Below are 27037 nucleotides of genomic sequence, written 5' to 3'. Positions count from 1 at the left end.
TGAGACCACTGAAAAAACTAGGCATTTACATTACGATTCATAACAATAGCAAAATTATAGTTATGATGTAGCAACACAAATAATTTTATGGTTGGGGGTCACCACAACATGAGGAACTGTATTAAAGGGTCACAGGAATAGGAAAGTTGAGAGCCACTGCTCCAGACTCTGACAATATAAAACAACTTTGAACTGTTTATAAATTACCTAGCCTGTGGCATATTTTAAAAGGACTAAGACAATAAAGAACTTAAAAATACTCTTTTCAAAAGAAGTGCAAAATTTAAACAAACACTTCAGCAAAAAGGACAAAGAGATGGCAGATAAGTCATACTAAAATATGTTCAACAAGCAGTAATTTAAAAAACACAGATTAGAGTCACAATAAGATGGTGTGGGAGGTCCTTCAGTCTATGTGTTGCTTTTATTGGTTAATGAATAAAGAAACTGGCTTGGCCTATAGCAAGGTAGAAGGAAGGTGGAGTCAGAGAGAAGCCATGTAACCTGCCAGAGACAGACACTGGGAACGTTAGCTGGTAAGCTACTCATAGCCACGTTGTGATACACAGATTAATAGAAATAGGTTAAATTAATATGTAAGAGTTAAGCCAGTAAGAAGAAGCTAGAGCTAATGGGCCAACTGTATTTAATTAATACAGTTTCTGTGCGATTATTTTGGGTCTAAGTGGCTGGGAACAAATTAGCATACTCCTTACTACAATAAGATAGCATTACATGTAAGGACAGCTGAGTCCAAAACACTCACTATATGCCACTGTGCTAATGATGCTGATCAGACATCTAGTAAAACGAAACTAAATGAAAAGGAAACGAAAGAAAAAGGAGGAAGGGAGGAAAAAAGCAAACAAACCTGCTTCTAAACAGTCTCAAGAGTTTCAGAAGTTTAAAAATACACTACCATTTGACTACAGATATTTAACCCAGAGAAATAAAAGCTATGCCCACACCAACAGGACCATTTGCAGTGGCCTAATTTGTAATGATGAAACACTATAAATAATAGCCCCTCTAAATCCAACAGGTTAATGGATAAACAAATGCTGCCATACTGTGCAACAGAATACTACTCCATAAGAAAGAAAGAAAGAAAGAAAGAAAGAAAGAAAGAAAGAAAGAAAGAAAGAAAGAAAGAAAGAAAGAAAGAAAACACAAACGAACCCCAAATTAAGTATGAGTAAGTAGAGAAAGAACAAGTCAAAACAAAAGAACACACTGGAAGTAAGGATTCACCTCAGTTGGCAGAGTGCCTGCCAGGCATACATGCAGTCCTGGGTTTGATTACCAGTGCTAACATATACCAGGTATATAGTATGTATGCATGTGGCTGGTCCCAGAAATGAAGGACACAGGGACAGAAAGATAAAAAAATTTAAAGTCATCCTTGACTAAATATCAAATTCAAGAACAGCCAAGGCTACAAGAAAACATGCCTACCAGAAAAATAAAAACAAAAACCATCTTGGTGTCATTTACATAAATTCTATAAAACACAAATCTAGTATAGAAATGAGAGAAGAGATGCAAAATTGGCAGAGAAACGAAGGATCACAGATTCTTAGGAATGATGGATACACTCACTAAAAAGCATATACAGGTCAGAATACACCACATTATCACAATATATACATGCTGATTTAAAAAACTTATTTTTAATTGTGTGTATCTGAGTGGGACTCTGTGCTGTGCAGGCATGCAATCCCAAGGAATTGCAGTTAGTTATTTTTGAACCACCTGATGCGGGTGCTAGGAACTCACTTGGGGTCCTCTGTAAGAGGACATGCAAGAGCAGTATGTCACCAAGCCATTTTATCCAGTCCAGTGCCCCCCACCCCATGCATGCCAATTTCTGCATGTGAATTACACTTTGGTAAAACTATGACTACCTCGATCCAAGAACATTTCTCTAATTAAGTGGAAAATGTGCTCCTAAGTTGGTTAAGAGCCACATTCAACTAAGTGACTTCATTCTAAAGTTCCCAGAATATTTTATTGCTAAATATCAGGAGACAGAAAGAATTATTGTTCCCTGAAATCAGACAGTGGTGATTAGCAAGCTACTAAGAGACTATGCACATAATTAATGAACCTACCAAGAAATCTAAATAACTAAACTATACATTTATAAAGATTCTGGAAAAAAATAAACATCTGTCATTCTAGAAGAAACAAGAATTACAGTTGATCTTTACAGTTTCCTGGTTTAGTACTGCTTTGATTCCCCCACAAACACTAAATCAGTCATTCAGATATGTGAGAAGCAGACAAGAAGTTACCTAATGCACACATTCACAGCAGTTCAGTAAGGTCTGCCTGCAAACAATCCTAAAGGACTAGGCAGAGTGAACCTATCAAGAAATCAAAGCGCTTTAACTAACCCACAGATCTACAAAGATTTGGAAAAAAAAGAAAAAGTTCATAGCATTGACAAAGAACATTCCTGTTAGCATATAGAATGCATATATTAACCAAATGTATGTTTGTGCATATAACAATAAAGTAGGACCTTATTTATCACACAAACAAAAAGGTAAACTAACTAGTAGATATAATAAGTATGTAAAACTGATGGAGAAAACAGAAGAAAATCATCATAACCATCTTAATTTATATATGATCATAACAAAAAAATCTCCAGATGATACTGTTCCTTGTAAATTTAAAAAAAAACTTCAAAATATCACATGTCAAAACTATAAATGGATATACCTTTGACTATAGATATTAGGAACAATATAAAATAGCCCATTGTTGCCATGTGGCAATGGCGCACACCTTTAATCCCAGCACTCAGGAAGCAGATGCAGGCAGATATCTGTGAGCTTCAGGCCAGTCTGGTCTACAGAGTGATTTCCAGGACAGCCAGGGCTATGCAGAGAAACCCAGTCTCAAAAAACACAAAAATCTCTTCTTGTTCCTTTCCAGACTCTGTCTCGAACCCTGTAGCCTCTGAGATGTTGATTCCTAAGAAGAACTGGTTTGCCATCTATGAACTCCTTTTTAAGGAAGAAGTGATGGTTGCCAAAAAAGATGTGCATATGCCCAAACACCCCGAGCTATTAGACAAGAATGTGCCCAACCTTCAAGTAATGAAGGCCACTAAGTCTCTCAAGTCTAAAGGCCAGGTGAAGGAGCAGTTTGCCTGGAGACATTTCTACTGCTACCTTATGAACAAGGGTATCCAATATCTCTGAAATTACCTCCACCTATATTCGGTGATCATGACTGCCACCCTGCAGCCATCTTAAAACTGGCAGGCGTCAGCCTAGGGGTTCTGGAGGGTGAGTGAACTGCAGAAATATTGACAGAAGGAATGCTGTGTGTCCTCTGGGGCTGACAAAGAAAGCTGAGGCTGGGACTGGCTCAGCAGCTGAATTTCAGTTTAGAGGCGGCTTTGGTTGTGGACATGGCCAGTCACCTCAGTGAAGCTGGAGACTGTGATGTGCTGAATAAACTTGAAAGAAAAACCCACTCAAAATACAGATCTACAGATATATCATTTTAATTAAAAAAGAAGAATGGAATAACTCGTTTATGTGTTTGCACAAAGCAACTCTAGAGGGATGCAAAGAAACATGCAGAGAGAAATAATGGAAAACACACTTTTGCTGTTTGCTTTTTTGTTGTAAAGATTTATTTATTTATTAAGTATACAGTGTTCTGACTGCATGTATGCCTGCAGGCCAGATGAGGGCACCAGATCTCATTACAGATGGTTGTGAGCCACCATGTGGTTGTTGGGAATTGAACTCAGGACCTCTAGAAGAGGCAATGCTCTTAACCTCTGAGCCATCTTTCCAGCCCTGCTGTGCACTTTTTAAAATTTAACAAAAGTTTTTTATTGATTCTTTGGGAATTTTGTATCATGTACCCCAATCCCACTTATTTCCCAATGCCTCCATGCCTACCTCTACCCTTGTAGCGCCCTCTCTCAAAAACAAAAAACAAAAACAAAACCCACAAAACATTGTTCCTTCTTTCCTCCCATCCTATCACATATTCATCTGTTGTAGTGGCATCGGGAGCTGCAATGTGTCACACAGTACCATTTTATCCAAAAAGGTTTACTTGCAAATGTTCTTGCAGTGAGTTATTGGCCTTGTTCTTCAAAGGTTCTGGTTTAAACACTATCAATACCTCACTTAAACTCCTCTCAGATATCCTGCTATCATGAAGATCCTGTAGCTATGGTTCCAGAGGACCAGTCCCTTCATGTACTCTAGCAGGCCATACATGGGGTAGATGTTGGGGTAGGCCAACTCAAAACCCTGGATGTGGGCCTGGGTGTAGCTGAGTTGGTCAATGGGCCTCTACTGGGACTGCCCCCTGCCAAAGTGAGGGCCAGGGCCAACTGTTCCATGCTTGAATCACTTTGGCAGCAGGCTAGGTAGGGGTGGAACTAGCTCTCCTGTGATCACATCTCTCCTGCCACACAGGCCAGTTCTCACAAGGCCAGTGAGGGGCAGGACTGGCTATCTGGCCTCGCTGTGCTCTTTTTAAAAAATATTTTTGTGTTTCCCTTCCGAAAGTTCCCTTATCTCAGTTCTATTTGGCTTCTATCATTATCTCAGAAGCTTTCCTTAATCATGCCAAGCTAGTAAAACCTTCTCAAAGATAACACTTCCAGCATTTGTGTTCTCTATGTATCACAGTTTCATAACTATCATGTCAGGAACTCCTACAGTTTGTAAAGTTCTGGAAATCTTTATATTTAATTGCCTACTCATCAGTTCAGAAAGAAATGAATGAATGGCATATAAATAATTTCTAACAAGTGAGTGACAATTTAAAACTACCACTCAGCATCTGCTGTCTCTACTTAAGTTTCTTTTCCTCTCCCACTTTAGCCTGACTTATTCTCAAGTTATACTTAATACTTATCAAAAGAGCTTCATATAATAGCTTTAAAAAATCATAAAGTTATTGATTCAATATTTTAGTCATAGTATGTTATTCTTCACAGAAAAGTAAATCTGAATAAAGCTTTCTCAATAAACTCAAATGTTACAGTGTCACAGATAAAAACTAATGTGTGGCCTAAAGGCAAAGCACCCACTTCAAAAATCTTTTCAGTTTAGGTGCCACTAAGTTCAGAGCCAAGCCTGTATCTCCTGGAAGTTCACTGCATATAGTTCTGCTTAGTACAGTTCCTTCTGCCCTACACTGATATATCTCAAAAAGGCCTGGAACAAACACAGCTGTTGAACTACAGGTGCATCTCAAAAACAGATAATCACAGCTACACCCCCCCCCATTAAAATGGGTACAAAAGAGATATGAAAGTTGACATCTTAAGGCAGAATTTTTTATACACATCTAATTTAAGATTCCTGTGACAAGAGTTTGTTTGTAGTGGGCAAAAAGTACCACCCCCCAGTCAAGAAGCTATTGGCATTTGATTGCTGCTACCTAAGGGAAAAGTCAGCTTTCTTCAATGGAGTTGACACTTGAAATATTTACACTCCAGGACATACCTCACATTCAGAAGTAATTGGCCAATACAAACTGGACTCCATGTCTTTGTTTGCTAAGAGAAAGAAAGAGAACATGAAGTTGGATAGGCAGGGAGGTAGGAAAAGATCTGGTAGGAGTTGGGGTGGAGAGTGAGTAGGATCAAAATGTATTATATGAAATTTAAAAATAAATAAAACTAAGTTTAAAGCACCTGTTTGTTCAACAACACTGCTGTTGGCCAACTCTTGTACTGGGGAAAACAAAGGCAGCAAAGATATGACAGGAAACCTGGAGGCAGGGAAGCATAGACAGGTATGAAGGGGGATATGCTCCAAGAGTACCAGTTACAGAATCACCAACAGCAGCTGAGAAGTAAACTGAAAGCAGATGCCGAGGCCAAACAGAATCTAAGTTATCTTATATATTCAAGAAGGGGAACTCTGAAACCTGAGGAAGAAGAGCATGTTAAACCAAAATTCCAGCTGGGAGCTATAAATGGAAGAGGGATGATCTAACAACAGGCAGAGGTGCTCACAACCAGTGAAATCTGGTTCAAGTCAGATCAGTCCCTACTTAAAGTCACCCACCCCTCCATAATTAGCTGAAAAATAAACAAGTAGATTTACTCCTAAAGAAAAAAAGGTCATAGAATTTCCATTTCCAGCAACTATCAAAGAACTGAAAACTGCAAGGAAAAGAAAAACAATAGACCAAAACCTCTAAGAGGTTCAGAAGGAAGGGGACATTTTCAGATGGTGGGCACTAGGCAGCACGGCAGCAGTTAAAGGTGGAAAATAAAGACAGCTCAAATAACTGTTTCAGCCTTCTGCCCAGTGTCCTGAAAATATGCAACAGGACAGAACCCAGGCAGAGTCTGATGGTCAAATTAAAGTTGAGATGAAGCTGGAGTCGGGAGAGGTCAAGGCAGGTAACATTCACAGAATGGAGTGCTAAATAGAGAGCTACATAAGATGTGAAGAAAGTTTTCATGTACGAAATAACCCTAACATGAAGAGGAGAGCAGAGAGAAACTGATAAGAACAGAGAAAGCAATGCTTGGGATCTCAATTATCAGAACAATTTGATTTTCTACCAGCCAGAACGGAAAACCTATTAACCAGAGAATACTTAGGAAAGTACTACTTAAAAGCAAGCTTCAAGGAAATCAAACAGTTTCCGAGATATTTAACTCTCAGAACAAAGCTCAAGAGTATTTCTAAGAATATAAAATTATCCAGAAGTAGACCTCTGTACTTTGTATATTCAAACAAAAATTATAAAAGCATGCAAACAAGAAGAAACAAAATGACTTTAACCAACCTCAAACAGAAACAGTTCCAAAGATAATAAAAAGATAATAAAGTTATATTTGATATATGCTTTGAAAAGAGAAAGAGGGAAATGTAAAGGCAAGGAAAACAAATTCCCATAACCTCTAGTGATGAAAATATTAGATGACACTGAAATAAAATAATGAAATTAATGGTATAGAAATGAAAACTAGTTCAAAATTTTTAAAAAAAAAATAATAAAATAAAGGTAACAGTAAATTAAGCCTAACCAATCTAAAAGACAATTTAAATAAACTAAAATGCAGCTAACCACACACTCCTAAAGGGACAGGGGAGTAAAGCAGAACAAAATTATCTGACAATGTAAATTGTAAACCCACAGATCTAAAAAGTTTAACAAAATCTAATCACCAAAGAAGTGTGTATGTGTGGGGAACACTACAAAAACACATCATAATCATGGTACTTAAAACCAATGACAAAAATCTCTTAAAAATTGTTTCATAAAATGGACATACATAACAGAAGCAATGATAGGAATGATTGTAGACTTAAGAAAAACGACATAAACAAGAGGCAAAGGTGAGCTTTATTGAAGAATACAATCCATTAACTAAGAATTCTTCCTCCAGCTAAAACCTTTCAAAAGAGCAAAACAAAATGAGCCAGAATCTGAAAGAAAAAAAAAACCTATCACTAGACTTTCATTACAAGTATTTCAGTTAGAAGGAGAAAAGAAACAGAAATTTGCCTTTATAAAACTGAAGAACACTAAAAAACCTAGGTGGGCAAAAACAACTTATTGTTTCTCATGAATGAAACTATCAACATATAATGAGGCTTAGAGCTAGAATACAAGAGTAAAATTTAAAAATCATAAAGACTTAAAGTCAGTCTGTTTGATATGCCAGCAATGAATAAATGAAATTCAAAGTAAAAACACCACCATTTACATTTACACTATGAAAAACGAGAGATACAAAATGAGGAAAAGTATGAAATTCCATAAAAAGATATCAAGTAAGAATGAGTAAGTAAAAAGACAGCCCATGTTCACGGCTAGGAAAACTGAATACTGCCAAAAATGTCAGTTCTTCCCAACTTAATATACAGACTCAATGTAATACCAAAAAAAAGAAAAGGAAAGAAAAGAAAAACATTTAAATAAAAAAAGTCTGCCCTTGACTATGGAGAAGATAAGCCATAGACTGAAAGAAGCTATAAAAGGGCACATCTGGGAGATGTAGTTCTGGAGAAGAACACGCTTAACGTGCATGAGGCCCTGGACTTCATCTCCAAAGTGAAAACACAAGAGTGGGAAAGACATCTGATTAAAGACTGTATTAGTTATTGTTGCTGACAAAGCAGTATAAGGGAAGAATGGGCTTGTTCTGCTCATTGTTCTACCCAATGGCTCTCAACCTCCCTAATGCTATGAACCTTTAATACAGTTCTTCATGTTGTGGTGATCCCAGCCATAAAATTCGATGTAGGAGGCCGCTTGTTCATTTCCCGGCTGCCCAGATCCCAAAATAACCACACAGAAACTGTATTAATTAAATCACTGCTTGGACCATTAGCTCTAGTTTCTTATTGGCTAACATCTTAATTTAACCTATTTCTACTAATCTGTATATTGCCAGATGGCTGTGGTTTACTAGGTAAAGTTCCATCCGGCATCTGTCTCTGGTGGGGCTACTGACAAACTGCCAATATAGGCAAAACTGTCTGAAATTTTATGCTTCATGGAAAAGTCTGCTGGATACTATGGGCCTGTGGGCTGAAGATGGATGCCCCAATAATACAGAAAAACTTTGGGTGAATGAATGTCCAGGTAGCGAGATGTCTTTGTCAATTCCAGAGATTTGGAAGTTGCTTTCAATGCACTTTCTGTTACTTAGGTAATATTATATCCTTCTGGAGTATTTGATAGAGTTAAGAATATATAGTTATAGTTATAGTTTTCCTTAGTTATGATAAAATAAAAAGTAGAATAAATGTTGTAACTGTAATTCTTAATTGATACCTGTTTTGTTATATGTAATTTTACTATATTAAAGTTAAAACTTTCCTTTTTTTATTTAAACAGAAAAGGGGAGGTGATGTAGGATTCCCCTCTACATGCTGTGAATATCATTGGTTAATAAACAAACTGGCTTGGCCTGATAGGGCCAAGTAGATCTGGGGAGGCAGGGGGACCTAAACTGAACGCTAGAAGAAAGAAGGTAGAGCTGGAGAAGCCATGGAGCTGCCGCTGGAGACAAACATGTTGGAACCTTGCCAGTAGGCCACAAACCTTGTGGTAAAATATAAAATAATGGAAATGGGTTAATTCTAGATGTAAGAGCTAGCTAACAATATGCTTAAGCTATTGGCCAAACAGTATTGCAAATAATATAGTTTCTGTGTGATTATTTCAGGAGTCTGGACAGCTGGGAACAAGCAAGAGGCCTCTCTACAACAAAAATTGTTTGGTTGCTACTTCGTAACTGTAATTTTGCTACTGTTATGAATCATAATGTAAATATTTTTGGAGATAGAGGTTTGTTAAAGGAATCACAACCCACAACTTGAGAATCACTATTCTAGGGCCTCCATTTCAGCACAGCAGGAAAGACAAGGAAGGTAGAAAGCAGAAAAGGCATGTTGGCAAAACCAAGAAGCCAATACAGCATCAACTTTCAGGAAAACAGAATGAACAGAAAATGGAACCAAGACAGATACAGCCTCAAGGCCCTTCCCCAATGACCCACTTCCTCTACAACTCCACCTCCTAAAGCCTACAGAACTCTCACACCATCAGCTAGAGACCAAGTATTTAAACACAGCAACCTAAAGGCGGATATTTCACATTTAAGCCACAACAGAGCTGTTATTTATGCTATATAGAGATCTATTAAAAGCTAAACAACAAAGGAAAAAACTTATTTAAAATGGTCAAAAGATCAGAACAGATAGATACTTTATCAAAGAAAACATCAATGACAAGCATATGAAAAGATAATACTACATATCATTAAGAAACTGAATTTAAAAGAAGATAACCAACACACCATCACGATGGCCAAACTCAAAGCTCCAAGGACAAAAAATCCTAATGAGACTGTAAAATAGGAATTTTTGTTCACTCTGGTGGAAACACAGTACACAGCTGCACTTCAGAAAACACTTGAGTAGTTTCTCGTAAAAACCAAGCATACTCTTAGCATATGAGCTTCTTTGTCCTTAGCAAAATCCACAGGCAGATGTTTGGAGTAGCAATATGTAAAAATGCCAAAACATGCAAGAACTCAAGATGTTCTTTAGGACATGAGTAAGCAAGAGATGATGGTACTTCCAGATAGTGTGGCATAATGCAGGGCTAAGTAGAATGAAACTGAGTCACGAAAGGCACAGGATTCAGTGAAAAAAGCCGATCTGAAAAGAATACATACTGTATGATTCCAATTATTCCACCTTCACAAAAATAACGCAACTATGAGAACAGAAATATGATTGCCAGGCATGGGAGAATATTCTGAAACAGAATTTCTTGAGAAGAAAAACTATTCTGTGTAATACTATAATGGTGGATCCATGACTATACCTGTGGCTCTCAACCTTCCAAATGCTGCAATCCTTTAAAACAATTCCTCATGTTGTGGTGACCCCCAAACTTACAATTATTTCATTGAGACTTGCCTCTGGCCACCAGCTCCATGCTTCCCTGCACATGGCGGGCTAGCATCAGGCCCTGACCAGCTGCGGTAACACATCTTGCAGTAAGAATTGAGAGGTCTATGTGGCAAGGCAGAGATCCAGAAAAATGAAGAAATGGAGCAGCCTCTGCAGAATTGACAGGAAGACTATCCTTAGGGAGGAGGTTATGGCCTCCAGCCTGTTGTAAACAACCAGAACCAGAGGACAGGCTGGTCGACCTGCCCCTAACTTCTGATGAGTCATACCCAATAGGCAGATTAATGATGTGTTGGGTGGAGAAGGAGATTATATGAAAATGTTCATGGAAGAGATGAGAAAAATCAGGGGGAAACTTAGGGAGCTACAGTTGATCCCCATAGTCTTACGGGGACCTCTTAATCACCATAAACATCATTATGAATTCTGCTTATGCCTTGACTTCCACCATTTTCTATAAGATCATACTGTGATCCCAATGGATTCTTTTTCCTTGCATTCTCCTGACATGCCTTTACTGATATGTTTGTGGTGAGTCTTGTGTTGCCAGTTTCTAATTGGAGATTGCCTTCCCACTCAATGTAAGTTTCTGTCAACAGTACAGTACTGCCCATTTGCAAAGAAAAAAACAAAGTAAATAAAGTAAACAGCAAAAAAATTAGTTCATTACTTTATAACTAATTTTGCTACTGTTATAAATCATAATGTAAGTATCTGGAATATGACCCCAAAGGAGCCCCAACCCACAGGTTGAGAACTTCTGCTCTATACCCTCTGTACCATTATGCAGAACACCACAGGAAACCCTAACATAAACTACAGACTTTGAATGATGATGTGTCAATTTACTAATTGTAATAAATGTATCACTGATAAAAGATGTCAGCTATGGGAGAAGACTGTTATAGGCAGGAATATAGGAACTACAGACTTAGATTCAGTTTTGCTAGGAAGTTTTTCAGCAAAAGACAAAGCCTCAAAAACTAAGGTGGAGAACAACTGAGCAGACACCTACCATCAACCTCTGGCATACATACCTATAAAAAGACAGATAGCTTTCCTTCCTATACAAAATGTTTATCAGTGTGGTAGTTTGAATGAGAATGACCCCACAGACCCCATAGACTCCCTAAACATACAATGTTTAGGGAGTGACATTAGGAAGTATGGTCTTGATGGAGAAGGAGGGGGTCAGTTTTGGGTTTTAAATGACCAAGCCAGGCCCAGCACCTTTCTCTCTTCCTGCTGCTTGCCATCTTTGATATAGATATGGATAATTTGCATGGATATGGATTTTGCTTCAGTTATTTAAATTTAAGGTCAATTTTGTTATATGTATATGTATTTCTGATCTTGATTAAGGTATTGTGATTGTGTAGTTCATTTAAAAATGTAATGTATATAGGTTGTTAATGGATAGTCATCAATAATAGTCAAGCTTATAGTCATGTTAGTTAGATTTTCTAGATGTACATAGATATATTTCAGATAGGCATTCTTCCTATCTTTCAAAAACTACAGAATATGACATTTTAAATGTTTTAATAACTTAGGACTTTTCATGACAATGAGACACTCTGCTCCTGGCAGCACCAATCTACTTCAAGAAAAAGATGGGCATCGAAGAGGATCCTTATGGAGTTTGATAGCCATTTGGGCAAGAAACTGTTCTTGCCTGGACTATTGCATAAACTGGACACAGAGAACCCACAGAGAGAGGACTACTGAACTTGCCTAAAGGTGAGATGGTCTTTCGGGGTTCCTGATTCATGAAAGAGCCTGCGAGACATTCTGCAGGACACAGCAGATAGTGACTGAACTGCCTTTGAAATTTCCTGCTCCATGGAAAAAGTAAGCTGGATACTATGGGCCTGTAGGCCGAAGATGGATGCCCCAACGGTATAGAGGAACTTTGGGTGACTGTCCAGGCAGCAAGATGTCTCTGTCATTTCTAGAGTTTTGAAAGTTGCTTATTTCTTGTTTAATTAGGTAATAATATATCCTTCTGGAGTCTTTGATGGAGTTAAAGAATATATAGATAGTTATAGTTTTCCTTAGTTTTGATAAAAGATAAAGTAGATGTAAATATTGTAACTGTAATTCTTGCTTTATAACTGTTTTGTTATATGTAATTTTTCTATGTTAAAGTTAAAGCCTTCCTCTTTTTCTTTAAACAGAAAAAGGGGAAATGATGGAGGAAGGTCATTGGCTAGTAAAGAAACTGCCTTGGCCCATTTTATAGGTTAGAACATAGGTGGGTGGAGTAAACAGAACAGAATGCTGGGAGGAAGAGGAAGTGAGCTCAGACTCAATAGCTCTCCTCTCTGGAGCAGACACGAGACACGATGACGCTCCGACCCAGGATGGACATAGGCTAGAATCTTCCCGGTAAGCGCACCTCGGTGCTACACACATTAATAGAAATGGGCCAGGCAGTGTTTAAAAGAATACAATTTGTGTGTTGTTATTTCGGGGCATAAGCTAGCCAGGCAACCAGGAGCCGGGCTGTGGGAAGAGGCCCGCAGCTCCTACAACAGCCTGGATATAGAACTCTCAGGAACCTCTCCAGCACTATGTCTACCTGAGTGTAGACTAAACCTCGACTAAATATTTTCCTTTATAAGAGCTGTTGTGGTCATGGTGTCTCTTCACGCAATAAAAACCCTAACTAGGACAATCAGGCAATAAAAGATAAACAGAAGAATGTCACTTTTTATAAATATATTTCAGCTAATGAAAAAAATTATAGAAAAGAATCCATACTGCAATCCTCAAAGAATTAATGGCTTTGGCCAAGAAACAGCAATAGGAAAGCTTTCAGGTCTTAACATTGCTCCTAAAGCAAAGGTACTGCACCATCTACATGATGACACCTATGAAAATGCACCTTAAATCCTGTCCAAAAGCTTAAACCTCAGGTCTGTTCTAGACTCTGGACCCATGCGCCCATCTGTAGAAAATACTCAAAACGAAGAACATACTGAGCTTCATTTTCACTATGCAAACCCTGTCTTGAAAAAGAAAAAGAGAAAACTTAAGCTAAATCATCTCTATGAAAATAGTCTCAACATTAAGACTTCAACTAGACTGCTTCCAAATACAAGCTTACCTCTTACATACCAAAACAACAAAATGAACATATTAATAAAAACCCTAAAATCTACAGTCCCTATCCTTAGAGTTCATGACATCTTAAAGAAGTGAGAGGAAGAGCATACACAAGTAGAAGTAAGTAATGGGCAGTCAATGAGATTTAAATTCTGATTCAAATATGTGTTGTTTTTATATATTAGTATTAGAAAACCTAACTTTCCACCAAATTTTTAATTTCTATACATAAATCCATGTTTCCATGTCTTACCACTTATTTCAAGCTCTGCCCAATGTGATTTCTTTCCATTTGCTGCTTCCTCAGAGGACATAATTGTGTACATCCTCCGAGGGTCAGGGGGCTCGTATTTTTCTTTGGGCATGCCTGTTAAAAAAATGAAGAAAAGAAACGGATCAGTACATACTGAAGAACCAAATAAATAAAAGTATCATTTTTTTTTAAAAAGCAGACACCATATTAGGATCATTCATTAAATACAATTTGTTACCAAAAGGAACTAAGAGTTCCATGTAGAAATGGCAATTTTTTTGTTTGTTTTTTGTTTTTCGAGACACGGTTTCTCTGTAGTTTTGGAGCCTATCCTAGAACTAGCTCTTATAGACCAGGCTGGCTTTGAACTCAAAGAAATACACCTGCCTCTGCCTCCTAAGTACTGAGGTTAAAGGCATGCACTACCACCGCCAGGCTAGAAATAGCGATTTTTTAGAGCCAGGATACAGCTGATTAAATCCAGAAAGATAATAAAGATGAGATAGTTGAAGAAAACATACTGTTAGCTTGAAAAAGGTTCCATTGGCCAAAAATAAGAAAATGTAAACATCACATGAGTAACTACAACTGAATCAATATAAACTGCAGGTGCCGTACATGTAGAGGTCAAAGGGAAATCTGCAGAAAACACTCTCTCCTTCTACCATGTGGGACCCAAGGAATCATGCTTTTACACAGTATGTCCACACTGTTTTCTTTGACTTATAAAAGTTCTCAACTTAAGAAAAGCAAGTTCATTAATCTGTTATTAATCCATCATGCTTAAGATTTAGAAATTAAACATAAATGTGTATGAAGAGTAATCATACAATATACACAGGATTTGGTATCATTAGAGTCTTAGGCATCCACTGAGAATCTTAGAATAAGCTCCACTATCATATATATGGGGCAAACTTCTATACTCTAGATAAGCCGCTTACACTTCTCTTCAGTGTATCCACCAAATTGCTAGTATCTAGTGTCTTGGGACACCGAGTAAAATAAGAATTACTTAAACACTAGTTACTGTGGTACTATCATAGTTCATCTAATATGCCAGAGCAAATGATTAAGGGGCTTGTAATATATACAATATGAATTTATGGGATAAAGGCATGCATGATTCCCCCCCCCCTCTCCTTTTTGAGTGCTGGGATTAAAGGTGCACGCCACCACCGCCTGGCTGCATAATTCATTTCTTGGGTGTGGGAAAGCACAGTATTAAGCATGCTATTGAAATGGCTTGTGATCTAAAACTTATGAGTTTATGCTTACTTCAGTAATTTTCCACTTATTATTTTTGAAGTAATAATGACCAGAGAAAAATGAAACTTCAGAAAAAGAAACTACCAACAACAAAAGATAGTTGTAAATATGATACAAAAAATAAACATAAATCTAGTATATCTTTCAGTGCCAAAAAGCAAAATCTAAAGGAACTATTTCACTGATCATAGTGATAATTTAGTAAAAAAAAAAAATCACAATTATAATAGACTAAAGCACAATCAATAAAATATGAGTACCTCAAAGAAAGAATGCTAAAATAAGAGGGATTAATATGATGCTACACGTCCTACAGAAAAGCGTAATGTAGAAGATGAAATAATAACAGATACTACTACAATAACCATCAAATCAAGAAGAAGGAGAGAGCAGAAGAGAGCAAGTAGCAGAGACCAGTATGCAAACTAGTCACTTTGATGTAGAAAAACCAGAGAGCTGATAACCTAAAGAGAAAGGCTTATTGGATTATTTGTTCTTTTGATGACTAGTTTCTTGGGTTCTTTGTATATTTTGGAGATCAGCCCCTTGTCCGATGTGGGGTTGGTAAAGATCTTTTCCCATTCTGGGGCTGTCATTTTGTCCTGTTGACCATGCCTGTCCTTTGCTTTACTGAAGCTCCTCAGTTTCAGAAGGTCCCATTTATTAATTGTTGCTCTCAGTGTCTATGCTACTGGAGTTATATTTAGGAAGTGGTCTCCTGTGCCAATGCGTTCAAGTGTACTTACTTCCCACTTTCTCTTCTATGAGGTTCAGTGTGGTTAGATTTACGTTGAGGTCTTTGATTTATTCGGACTTGAGTTTTGTGCATGGCAAAAGATATGGATCTATTTTCATTTTTCTACATGTTGATATCCAGTTATGCCTGCACTATTTGTTGAATACGCTTTCTTAAAATGGGGTACAGACCTGAACAGAGAACTCGCAACAGATAAATCTGAAAGGCTAAAAGACACTTAAGAAAATGTTTAACATCCTCAGCCATCAGAGACATTCAAATCAAAACCACTCTGAGATTCCATCTTACACCTGTAAGAATGGCCAACTATGTTTGTAACAGCATTATTTGCAATAGCCAGAACCTAGAAACAACCTAAATGCCCCTCAACAGAAGAATGGATAAAGAAAATGTGGTACATTTTACACAATGGAGTACTACACGATGGAAAAAAATAATAATATTAACACCTTGAAATCTGTGGACAAATGGGTGGATCTAGAAAACAACATATTGAGTGAGGTAACCTAGACCCAGAAAGACAAATATAATATGTATGCACTCATAAGTGGCTTTTACACATAAAGCAAAGAAAAACCAGCCTACAATTCACAATCCCAGAGAACCTAAACAAAGAGGACCCTAAGAGAGACATGGATCTAATCTACACGGGAAGTAGATAAAACAAGATCTTCTGAGTAAATTGGGAGGACGGGAATCATGGAAGACGGTAGAAGGAGAATGGGGAAGAAGGGAGGAGAGCAGAGAAAAATATATAGCTCAATAAAAACAGTAATTTAAAAAGAGAGAGAGAAAAGCTTATGTAGTTATCCTTTCAGAAATGAAGGGCATTCAGAGGAATCAAACCTCAGCTAAAGGACTTACACTACTTTACAAAAGAATGGCAACAGAGCCTGATTTTGTGGCTAGTAAAGAGATGGTTCAAAGTTTAAGATCCCCATCTGTTCTTTCAGAGGACCAGGGCTCAATTCCCAGTACCCTGATGGTGACTAGCAACTGTCTGTAACTCCTGTTGCAGCAAATTTAACGGCCCCTTCTGGCCTCTTGAGGCCACCAGACACACAAGTGGTGCAGAGACATATATTAAGGCAAAACACCCATATATATTAAATTAAATAGCCAAGGTAACATAGAAAACCCTGCTTCGGATAGACAAAACAGCTAATAAATCAAATAAAGAATTAAAAGTCAATTCTATAATGTACAAGATATAGCAATTTTATAACTCCTAATGAACATTATTTAGGCAAGGAATATAAGCTAGGTTAAAACCATTAGCACTAAAAAGATGCTAAGATAATAACACCACGGGCTACTTTTAGAGCACAAACTAGAAAAATGTTCAGCAGAGAAATAAACTGTTACCCACTTCCTTGTCAATCATAACAGCAGAGAACTAGGCTTCAGGGGATGTAATGTGATAAACTATGAATGTTTACCTTGATTGAAAAGGAAAGGATTTGGCCAGATGATACCTCAAGAGCAGTAAGATTTATTTTTTCCCTGTGGCCCTTTTACAAAAGTCCAAAAACAATTTGATACAGATAAACTAAGCTTTCTTAAATGAAAGTTCTATATACAACCATCCATCCATCCATGAAATATCTGCTGAGAATTTTTAGTGTCAAGCAGAGTCAGGTACTAGAAATGAAAAATAAATGAGAAAGCTTTAACCCACAAAGAAAAACAAAAATGTTACAGCAATATAATCATACTCTAGCCATTTATTTTTATTGCTTTATTTCTTCTAGATGATATGAATTATGAGTGGCCTATAAACTACTCAATCATTCTTCCTACAGCTGAGTTCTATCTAATTATACTACATTAAAGAGCCATCCTTCATCACACATACTTCTGACTCTAAAATGGCAAAGCTTAACTAGAGTTAACTTCTGTTCCTATGTGAGCTTTAAATTAAGAATCTACCACACCTTCTCTACTCCTTTTTCTGATCTGTTGGAATGGAAATGTAGCTCTATGGTAGAGTACCTACTTAGCATATGCAAAGCTATGGATTCTACCTTGTGCACTGAAAAAAAGAAAAAACTAAATTTCTATATCTCATAAAAAATAAACTCAAACTCCACAGGTTATCATTCAGAATCCCCCCCCCCCCCCGTTTGTGGTGGTGGTGGTTTTTTGAGACTAGATTTCTCTGTGTAGCCCTGGCTGTCCTCCAACTCAGAGATCGGCCTGTCTTTGCCTCTTAAGTGCTGGGATTAAAGATGTATGCTACCCTATCTTTCCCACGTCTGTCCCAATACTTTTTTTTTTTAACTTTTTGACAGAGCCAGCAAACAAAATAACATGCTTCAGATATGCTCTACTTTTACCTCCAAAATATTAGTTCTTTCATCTGCACACTGAAACTCTAGGCTATTATCTTTAAGGCTAACTGGTGGACCACAAACTGTTTTCCCACAACATAGAAGCATGAATACACTCACCAAACAAGATTAGACAAAACTAAATAATAAAGTTCTATTGAATGCCCTTCAAAAAACATTCCTAAGGATTCGTTTTCATTTTATGTGTATACAAAAGTGCCTACAGAGAAAAGGAGGTGCTGGATCCCCTCAAACTGGAGCTATAGATAGTTGTGAGCTACTATATGGATGCTAGGAACCAAACCCTAGTCCTCTCTAAGAACAGCAAGTGCTCTCCAGCCCTATTTGTTTGTAGGCAGATTCTCACTATATAGCCCTAGCTGGCCTGGACCTTCAATATGCAGACCAGATTGCCTTGAGCTCTCAGAAATCCATTTGACTCTGCCTCCCAAATGCTGAGATTAAAGAAGTCCACCACAATGAACAGTCTCAAGATTTATTCATCTTCCAAAGACCATCAGGAAATTAATAGTGTCATAAGACAATAGAATACAATAACTCATGTTTTCAATAATCCTATACCAAATGTACTACATATAGCCTTTTATCTTACAGTAGGAAGAGAACTCAATAGTAGTTTACAAATTTCAATATAGATGAACAGAATTGAGTCCTAAACTAGACTTTCAATGGGAGAAGTAGGGAAATAGTAATTTTTATGGGAGACAATAACAGTGCTGCGGAATGGAACCTAAGTCTTGTGCATGCTATGCAAGCACTCTACCACTGAACTATATAACCAACCCAAAACACTGATAGTGCAGGATAGAAATAAAGTAAATTACTGTTTATCAAAAGAAAACTTCCCACTTTTCATTATTACAAAAAGTCACCAAGCCACTACTCTGAAGCTATAAACCCTACAACCCAAATTAATTTCTTTTGGAATATAATACAAAGAGATAATTCACTCATAGGTACATTTAAGAATTTTTAGGTAAAAATGAAGACTAATTTGTTGTATTGTTTCTCCTAAGACACATAAACAATTTTAAAATGTCACAAAAATGCAAGAATTTGGCAAATACTATTTTTTAAGATGGAAATAATATGGAATTCTGCACTAAAATTATGGCATGACATCAGGCCTACCACATGCCTTAAACTATTTATCTTGTCCACGGACCATGCCTGCTAGAAGACCAGATTGGTACCTAGCCCAATCGTCATCAGAGAGGATTCCTCTAGCAGATGTTGAGACCCATACCCAAATGATAGGTGGAACTCAGGGAACCCAGGAGAAGAGGGTGAGGAAGGATTGTAGGAGCCAGTGGGGTTTAGGACACCAAGAGAACATGGTTCACAAATCAATTAAGCAGGGCTCATAGGGGCTAACAGAGACTGAAGCAGCAACCACGGAGCCTGCATGGGTCTGCACTAGGTCCTCTGCATACATGCTGTGTTTGTTTAGCTTGGGCTTTTTGTGGAACTCCTGCAAGTGGAGTTATCTGACTCTTTTGCCTGCTCTTAGAACCCTTTCCTCCTCCTAGGCTGCTTCATCCAACCTTGATACGAGGGTGTGCCTAGTCTTATTGCATCTTGTTATGCCATGTTCAGTTAATGTCTCTAGATGGCCTGCTCTTTTCTGAGGAGCAGTGGACCCCAGGGGAGAAGGGAGGTGAGGGACGGGGAGACAACTGAGAGTAGTGAAGGGAGGAAAGGCTGCAGTAGGGATATACTGTATGAGAGTAAAAAAAGAAAAAACATTTACCTTGTATTCTATAAATTAAGATGCTGTCTTAGAAGACAGTCCTAACTTACTTTATAACCTCAACTTAGTTATGCACTTTTACTCTCACTTTAAACCTAAATCACCTAGATTCTCAAAGTCATCATACTGCCCCATGTAGTGCTGAAAGCCTGTATCCCCAGCACTAGAGAGGTAGAGGCAAAAGAACCAGGAAGCTGAGACAGCCTTGGGAGGAAAAAAAAGAGTATCACATTTGTTCTTTCTGGGCAAATTTCCATCACATACTTAACAGATAAGAAACCACATGCAGGAGTTGTACTCAGTGGAACACTAAAAGTTTTCTAAGACAAAAGTGAGTATTTCAGACTCCAATTCTAACAAATTTCTCATCAACTCTGCCTTAAGCCCTTCAGCTGTTATCTGAGTCATTTGTACAGCCTCAGATTTATTTCTTTGGTCTACTCTCCTCCTACCTTCATCCATTCTAGGTATCATCTTTGGTGACTGCCCCCAAACAACATTTTATTTGACTCTCACTGAACCTGAGACAAAACCTTTTTCCAGTAAAGTTAATTTCTGAACCACAGCTCACTGCTTATCTATCACTAAGTCTAGTACTTTCAAAATTATTATAGAGTATGCTAGCTTTTCTATCCTCTATGCTGATGCTCATATCCTCTCATTAAGACCTAAATGAACTCTCTAATCCCAATATCCTGACCCTTTTCATCCAATCTATTTTTACTACCTACTTCCTAAGTAGGTCACATGCGACATATCTCCACCCCAAATCAGTGGGTTCCCCCCATATACAGGAAGATGTTCTAACACTAAGAAAAGCAGCCTAGGCTGTTACTGGCTTCTACTCCTAGCTCTTATTCTGGCAACCTATGCTGCATAGTCCAAGTTGTGGACATGTTGATGCTTTCTCTGAAATATCCTATTTAACCTGATCACCCTTACTCATCTTCTAACTGCAGCCCAAAGATCTCTGAAGTAACTCCTTCCAAGTTCCCAGGCAAAATTAGATTTGTGTGTCTTCCTAAGGACACACAAACTGTTTTATATACTTTTAATTATCATATAACCTCATACATTTATTTTCATTTTTCTTTCTCTCTGCACTAGTAAAAACCCACTTTGAAATGAATAATACTACTTTCAAATATATAACACTTATTTGGAAAAATGTGAACTTATTCCAACATGACTGACTTAATACTGAACAATCTGAGCACACTGCAAATTTCTCGCTTGTTTATGTGCTATTTTATCTGTTGAATAAAAACAAACAAAAAAACCTCACTAGACAAAGACTGAAAACCACCCCGGGTGAAACTGAGCTGTACAAAAATATGCAAGACTAACTAGCAAGCTGGCTCCTCCCTGTGCTTGTACACCTATTCATTCTGGTGTCACAGCTTTTCAGGCTTTAGGTAACTCTCCTAGTAATTCAGAGTAACTTACAAGCAGCAATTCTGTGGATGTACAGGCACTCAAACAAACCAGGTGGCTTTTAAATACCAGTTATTATAATATTTATCTACTTCTTAATCATTTAACATGAAAAAAAATGCTACCATTGCAGTCCGACTTTCCTTTGGGCCACCAGCAACAACACGGAGACTTATTATGAAAGCTCAGCTTAGCTTAGGCTTTTCCCCAACTAGCTCTTATAACTTAAGTTAACCTGCTTTTATTAATCTATGTTGTGCTTTATGGCTTGGTTACTTCTACTCTGTACTTCAGGGTCTTGCTGGTGTCTCTCCCTGAGTCTAGATTCATCCTGAGTTCCTCTCTCTGCCTATTTTCTCCTGCCTAGCTATTGGCCATTTAGCTCTTTATTAAACTAATCACAATGACACAATCTTCACACAGTGTAAACAAATATTCTGCAATATTTCCCTTTTGTCTAAATAAAATGGAAAGGGTTTTAATTCTAACACAGTAAAACTATATACAGTAACAATCATCAGGTAAGAATTACATTCACAATGTCCAGTCCATTTGTATTTTGCAAATTCAGAGAAACTATTCCATTAGGCTATCCTCTCTTGATGAGTCCAAAATTTTGTACCTAATTTATTACTTTCTATTATGACTAAGGAAAACTGTTACTATAACTATCCAGTCTTCAACCCCATCAAAGATCCAAGAAGGATATAATATTACCTGGGTAAACAGGAGGTTGGCTACCTGGACAGTCACCCCAGGGTTCCTCTGCAACCTTGGGGTACCCATCTTCAGCCTGCAGGCCTAAAATATCTGACAGACTCTTCTATGATGCAGGAATTTTGAAGAACTGTCTCACCTTGTCATAGCAAAGTATGGCAGTTGCCTTTATGTCTCGTTTGTCCAAATTTGGACAGCATACTGTCAGTAGTCAAGGCAAATGCAGTTTCTTTGCCCAGTGGCTAACTTTGCCACAAATGAAAGCAAACTCCATATAGAGGTTTTTTGATGCCCACCGTTCTTTTTTGAAGTGGACTGGTGTTATCAGGAACAGACATGTCTCACTGTTATAAAAAGCCTTATGTTATTAAAAAATCTTAAATGTCATATTCTGTAGGTCTCTCAAGAATTTAAAGACCACCTGCCTATCTAAAATATGTTTGACCTTAAAAACATATCTAACATGACTACAAATTTGATGACTAACTGCTAACCTGTATTTCTTAATTATCCTAAATAGTTTGTAATAAAGCTTTTAAGAACTAGAACTATACATCACATTTTTAAATGAGCTGTAGAGTACAATACCTTAAACAAGAGTAGAAACATATATACAGCATAACAAAAATAACCTTAAATTTCTATTAATATACAAAAATTCATACCAATGTAAAATATGAGATTAATAGTTGCTTTTTAGTTTAAAAGTAGATTCAATAATCTACCCTTTTATCCTATCATTCCTATACCAGTCTTATCATGTTCCTGTTTTTTTAATGTTTTGGGTTTTATACCTCAATTCCACTTCCTCCCAAGTTCTGTGATTTCCATACAAAACCTGTAACAACAGCTTTATTAAGAGTTCTATAACTGGGCAATGGTGGCACATATCTTAGAGCCCAGCACTCAGGAGGCAGAGGCAGGTGGGTCTCTGAGTTCAAGGCCAGCCTGGAAACTCTCTAGAATAACCAAACCAACCCCCCCCCCCAAAAAAAAAACGAAAGTCTAAGGCTTCAGTCTCAATATTCTACTTTCAGGAATTTTAAGAAAAACTCTTGTCTTTCCCCAAAAAATTCACAAATACTTATTTTATCCTAACAACAGCTTGATTGTTTTGATTTTCCACAGTTGAGCACAGGGTTGTCTGTTCCATTTAAGTTCTCTAGCCTGCCTGAGCCTCTAAGAAGCAAAGTTGACAAACCTGAAGTTTCCTGTGTACCACTTTAGGGCTTTCACAATTTTGACTATTTTTCAACGTTTTCCAAAACACTGCCATTCTGATTTTACAAGGCCCTTTATTGTAGAGCAATTGGGCAGTCTTCAAGCCCATTACAAAAGGAGCCATAGACACCACATCTAAGTCAAAAAACACACTTAGTTACTAATTCAGTATTATTTCAAGTATGATTTGAATTTTACTTGCAGCCTCTATTCCCCACACTGATGCCCAGTGACCTTTAAATCACTCTGTCCCTAGCTTAAAAAAAAAAAAAAATTAGACCCTCCTTTGCTACAGGAGAAAGGAACAAATTTTTAGCTTAGCAAGCATAGCCCTTCACAATCCAGGCTAGACATACCTTTGTAAAGCTGCTCTCAAGTCACTCCACTGTTCAGTAACACCTTACCACTGGCCTTACCCTCAAACCTGATACCTGAGTACACTCACTGTTCCCTTTGTTTAGAATGATCCCCATCTCCAACCTGGCAAGCTTCTAGTCAGTGTTACTTTTTTTAAACTGGCACCACACCCTCCGTAAGTTTAATCATTCTTCTGTTCCTTGAAGCACTTTGTGCACCCATTACTCCTACGCAGGACAGGAAGGCAGAAACTGAATTCAGTCACCTCTGAATTCTCATCATCTACCTCAGGACCATCATATGCAACTCCTTCATGTGCAGCTTAACAGAAAAATATAAATGGACAAAATAAAAGTAAAGCCCAGAGGGTAAAATGAAGGCAGCCTGAACCAGCCTCCATCTTAGATTCAAGTAATATTCTTTTCTTCTTTAATTACTTATTCAAACACCAAACTCCACTGCATTCCACTGTGCTCAAATGCACATATGCTATGCATATATAGTCAGATTATACTTGGGTTTAGTCAGCACTTAACTTACAAGTAGTGTTTATTAATCATATTTCATTGTAACATGGCTACATCCATAGCCTGATAATGGGTACAATTAAGGAGAAATGTAAATCAACAAAAGATTTTGCAGAAGCTATAAGGTTTCAAAAAATTCAAACCAGATAAGTGAATATATGTGGGCATTCTCGAAGTGACAGAAGATTTAAGCCAGAGCTTCCTAACCAGTGGATCTCGCACATAGCAGAGGGCTGCAAATGTATTGAAGATACTGCGCTCTCACCACACAAGGACCAAAGAACACAACCATAAGCTACCTCAAACATTTATTCCAGTACCTTATATATATATAAAACCTTCCTGGACTGCACTATAAGAAAAACTTAGTCAAAGAGCTGCACACCTTTAATCCTAGCCCTCCAGAGGCAGACAGGAGGATTTCTAAGTGTCAGGACAGCAGGGACTTAGAGTCCTGACTTTTTTTTTTAAGTCAACATGGGTACAGTGGGATGTCGAAACATCAACCAAAATACTAGTTAAAACTGCATGTATAGTTTTTATTTGTAGTCAGAACCAAGTTCTGTACTCCAACCTCTATTCAATCAAAAACAACAACAAAAAAAAACCCTGAAAATTCCCAGCAACCAGACACATTTAAGTTACACAAGTACTGACTTCCAAGGAGATATCACCAGTCACACAAGAAAATGTCTTTTTGTCACTTACTTTTTGTCCAGGTTAGCAAGCACCTTCCACCTAGTGAGAAACAGCCACAATGATCTATCTACCTTAAATAATAACTATTGGTTAAAACACTTCCTTCTCTAAAAACTAATACTTAACAACTATGTCACACTTAACATGTCTTCATGAACACACAAAGCCTGATGTTTATCCTCATAACTAATATCTTGGTTGAATCACCGTATTCTTTCTAGGGTTCAGTTTCCTTGTGGCATCTTAAGAGAATTAAACTAGACCACAAGCTCCATGTAATTTTAACTCTAAAATTTATTCTAGAAAGCATCAAATTCAAAAGCAATTACAAACAGCAAACTATGCTTTCACAACCTTTTGGCTAGCCTACAGAGCTGCTGTGGAACGGTGGAGAAGGCCAGGCAAGTGTGGGAAGTGGTTCTATTACAGAGCGAATTGGTTTTCGCTTAATGTATAGTCCCGCTCTTCTCCCAAGGGAAAAATCCCAAACACAGGCAGTCTACCCGCAAAACAGGTCTGCCTGAACTCAAATTCGAGCAGACTATTTCAACTCGGTAACAAGACAACGCTCGCAATTTGGTCACTTGCAGTTAAAAGCAAAGATTACAGTTGCTTCGGAACAGCCTCTAAAAGATCATGTCAATAGAAAGAGTCAAAGCGGGGGTTACCAAAGAAAATAACCATTGTTGCTGAAATATGAAAAGGCTAGTTTATCTTTGGTTAAACCATGGAAATTTTCTTCGAGGAATTAGTACGCCAAGTCCTGATAATCTCGACATATGAGAATTACTTCTTTGGCCACGTAATCTGCTCCACACTAACAAGAAATATCAGCCTTAAACTGACTTTCCAACACTCGGGGGGTGGGGGTGGGGGTGGGGGAGAACGGTGAGCGCTATAAGTTTGTCCACGGAGTGCCAAGTTCCACGCCGCACAGAGCGCTACCCCACACGGCCACTTCACCAAAGTTGCCACCGATCTTCGCCCCGAGTCCCGGGACACCAGCTCGTCTCCGGGCGCGCGTTACCAGAACCGGGGGTCCGAGAAGCTGGGGCTCACGCCACCGCCCCTCCGGACGCCGTCGCCCTGCCGTCAATCAACACCCCCCCCACCGACCGAGCCCCCGGGACTCCGCGCGGGGGCGCGGCCCGGGCACCGACGGGATCGCGACTGCTGGGTGTCAAGGAGGGGGAGCGACAGACGTCACTCCGAGCACTAAGTTGTGTGTGAGTGCGCTCTCGAGGTCCCCAGGGCACGAACCCCCCCCCCCCGGGGATGGGAGAGAGCGCAGGCAACAGAGCCTCGGCGGGACTCGGCTAAGCCGGCCGCGCTCACCTCTCGAGCCGCGCTGCCTTCCTCCGCCGCTGCCGCCGCCTCCTCCTCCCGGTGAGTGCAGCGGGGTCTGCCCTGTGAAACCACCATACCAGTCCCGCCCGCTGCTGCAGCGCCGCCGCCGCCGCCGCTCCTCAGCCGCCTCAGCCGCCGCTCTTTGTTTCCCCCTCCTCAGGCGCCGCTCCTCAGCCGCCCGCCTCGGCCGCCCGGACCCCACGAGCCGCCGCTACGCTCTGCCTCCCTCTCGGCCCCCGGCCTCGCCCTCTTCGCCGCGCCCGCCGCCGCCTTCGCCTCCGCGCCGTCGACGCCGCCGCCACCGACGCCGACGCCTCCTCTTCCGCGCCCCCCTCGTTTTCATTGAAAGCAAACAAGCATCATGGCGGCGGCCGCCGTCCCCCTCCCACCCCAGCCAGCGAGCGCCCCGCTCACCGCCGCCTCGCCAACATCCTGGCTTCCCATTGGCTGATACTGCTGGGCGCGACCATTCCGCTTCGGGCGGGGGGTGGCTCTTCGCGGGCCGTCGCTCAAGCCCGGTCTCCGTTCCCCCCTGCGTCGCGGAGCAATGAGCCGGCCCAGCGCGCTCCTGCCCGCCCTCCGGTCCTCTCTTCCCGCTCTCTTTGCGCCTAGCCTTCTCCACGCCTCCAGTCTCCTCCTCTTCCTCCGCCTTTCAGCTGCTCTCATCTCTTTCACCTTTATCTCCACTTTTCCCTTGATGTTTTTTCCTCCTCTTCAGTCACTTTTCTTTTCTTTTCTTTGGCCTGTCAGTCACTTGGAAGCACAGATAAGCTCTCACAGACTTTTAACCTATCCAATATCTTGATCT

At 39.1% G+C, this 27037-nt stretch overlaps 1 protein-coding gene and 2 pseudogenes across 3 annotated transcripts in view; 2 read left to right on the top strand and 1 right to left on the bottom strand.

Moving 5' to 3' along the window:
* Cnot6 (CCR4-NOT transcription complex subunit 6) overlaps positions 1 to 26476 on the bottom strand; it is a 46572-nt gene extending 20096 nt beyond the window's left edge. For all 3 annotated transcript variants that reach the window (XM_005350168.3, XM_005350169.2, XM_013347428.2), the window contains exons 1-2: positions 26218 to 26476; positions 13801 to 13914 (exon numbers count right to left, since the gene is read on the bottom strand). In XM_005350168.3, coding sequence (XP_005350225.1) covers positions 13801 to 13912 — 112 coding nt within the window. In that variant the 5' untranslated portion in view covers positions 13913 to 13914; positions 26218 to 26476. The remainder of the gene's footprint in view (positions 1 to 13800; positions 13915 to 26217) is intronic.
* LOC101998958 lies at positions 1314 to 10899 on the top strand (annotated as a pseudogene).
* LOC113456328 lies at positions 2973 to 3444 on the top strand (annotated as a pseudogene).
* Positions 26477 to 27037: the final 561 nt, after the last annotated feature.

This window comes from Microtus ochrogaster, chromosome 7 (assembly GCF_000317375.1).
Source record: "Microtus ochrogaster isolate Prairie Vole_2 chromosome 7, MicOch1.0, whole genome shotgun sequence".
Lineage (NCBI taxonomy): Eukaryota > Metazoa > Chordata > Mammalia > Rodentia > Cricetidae > Microtus > Microtus ochrogaster.
This window is presented reverse-complemented; position numbering and strand designations above follow the sequence as displayed.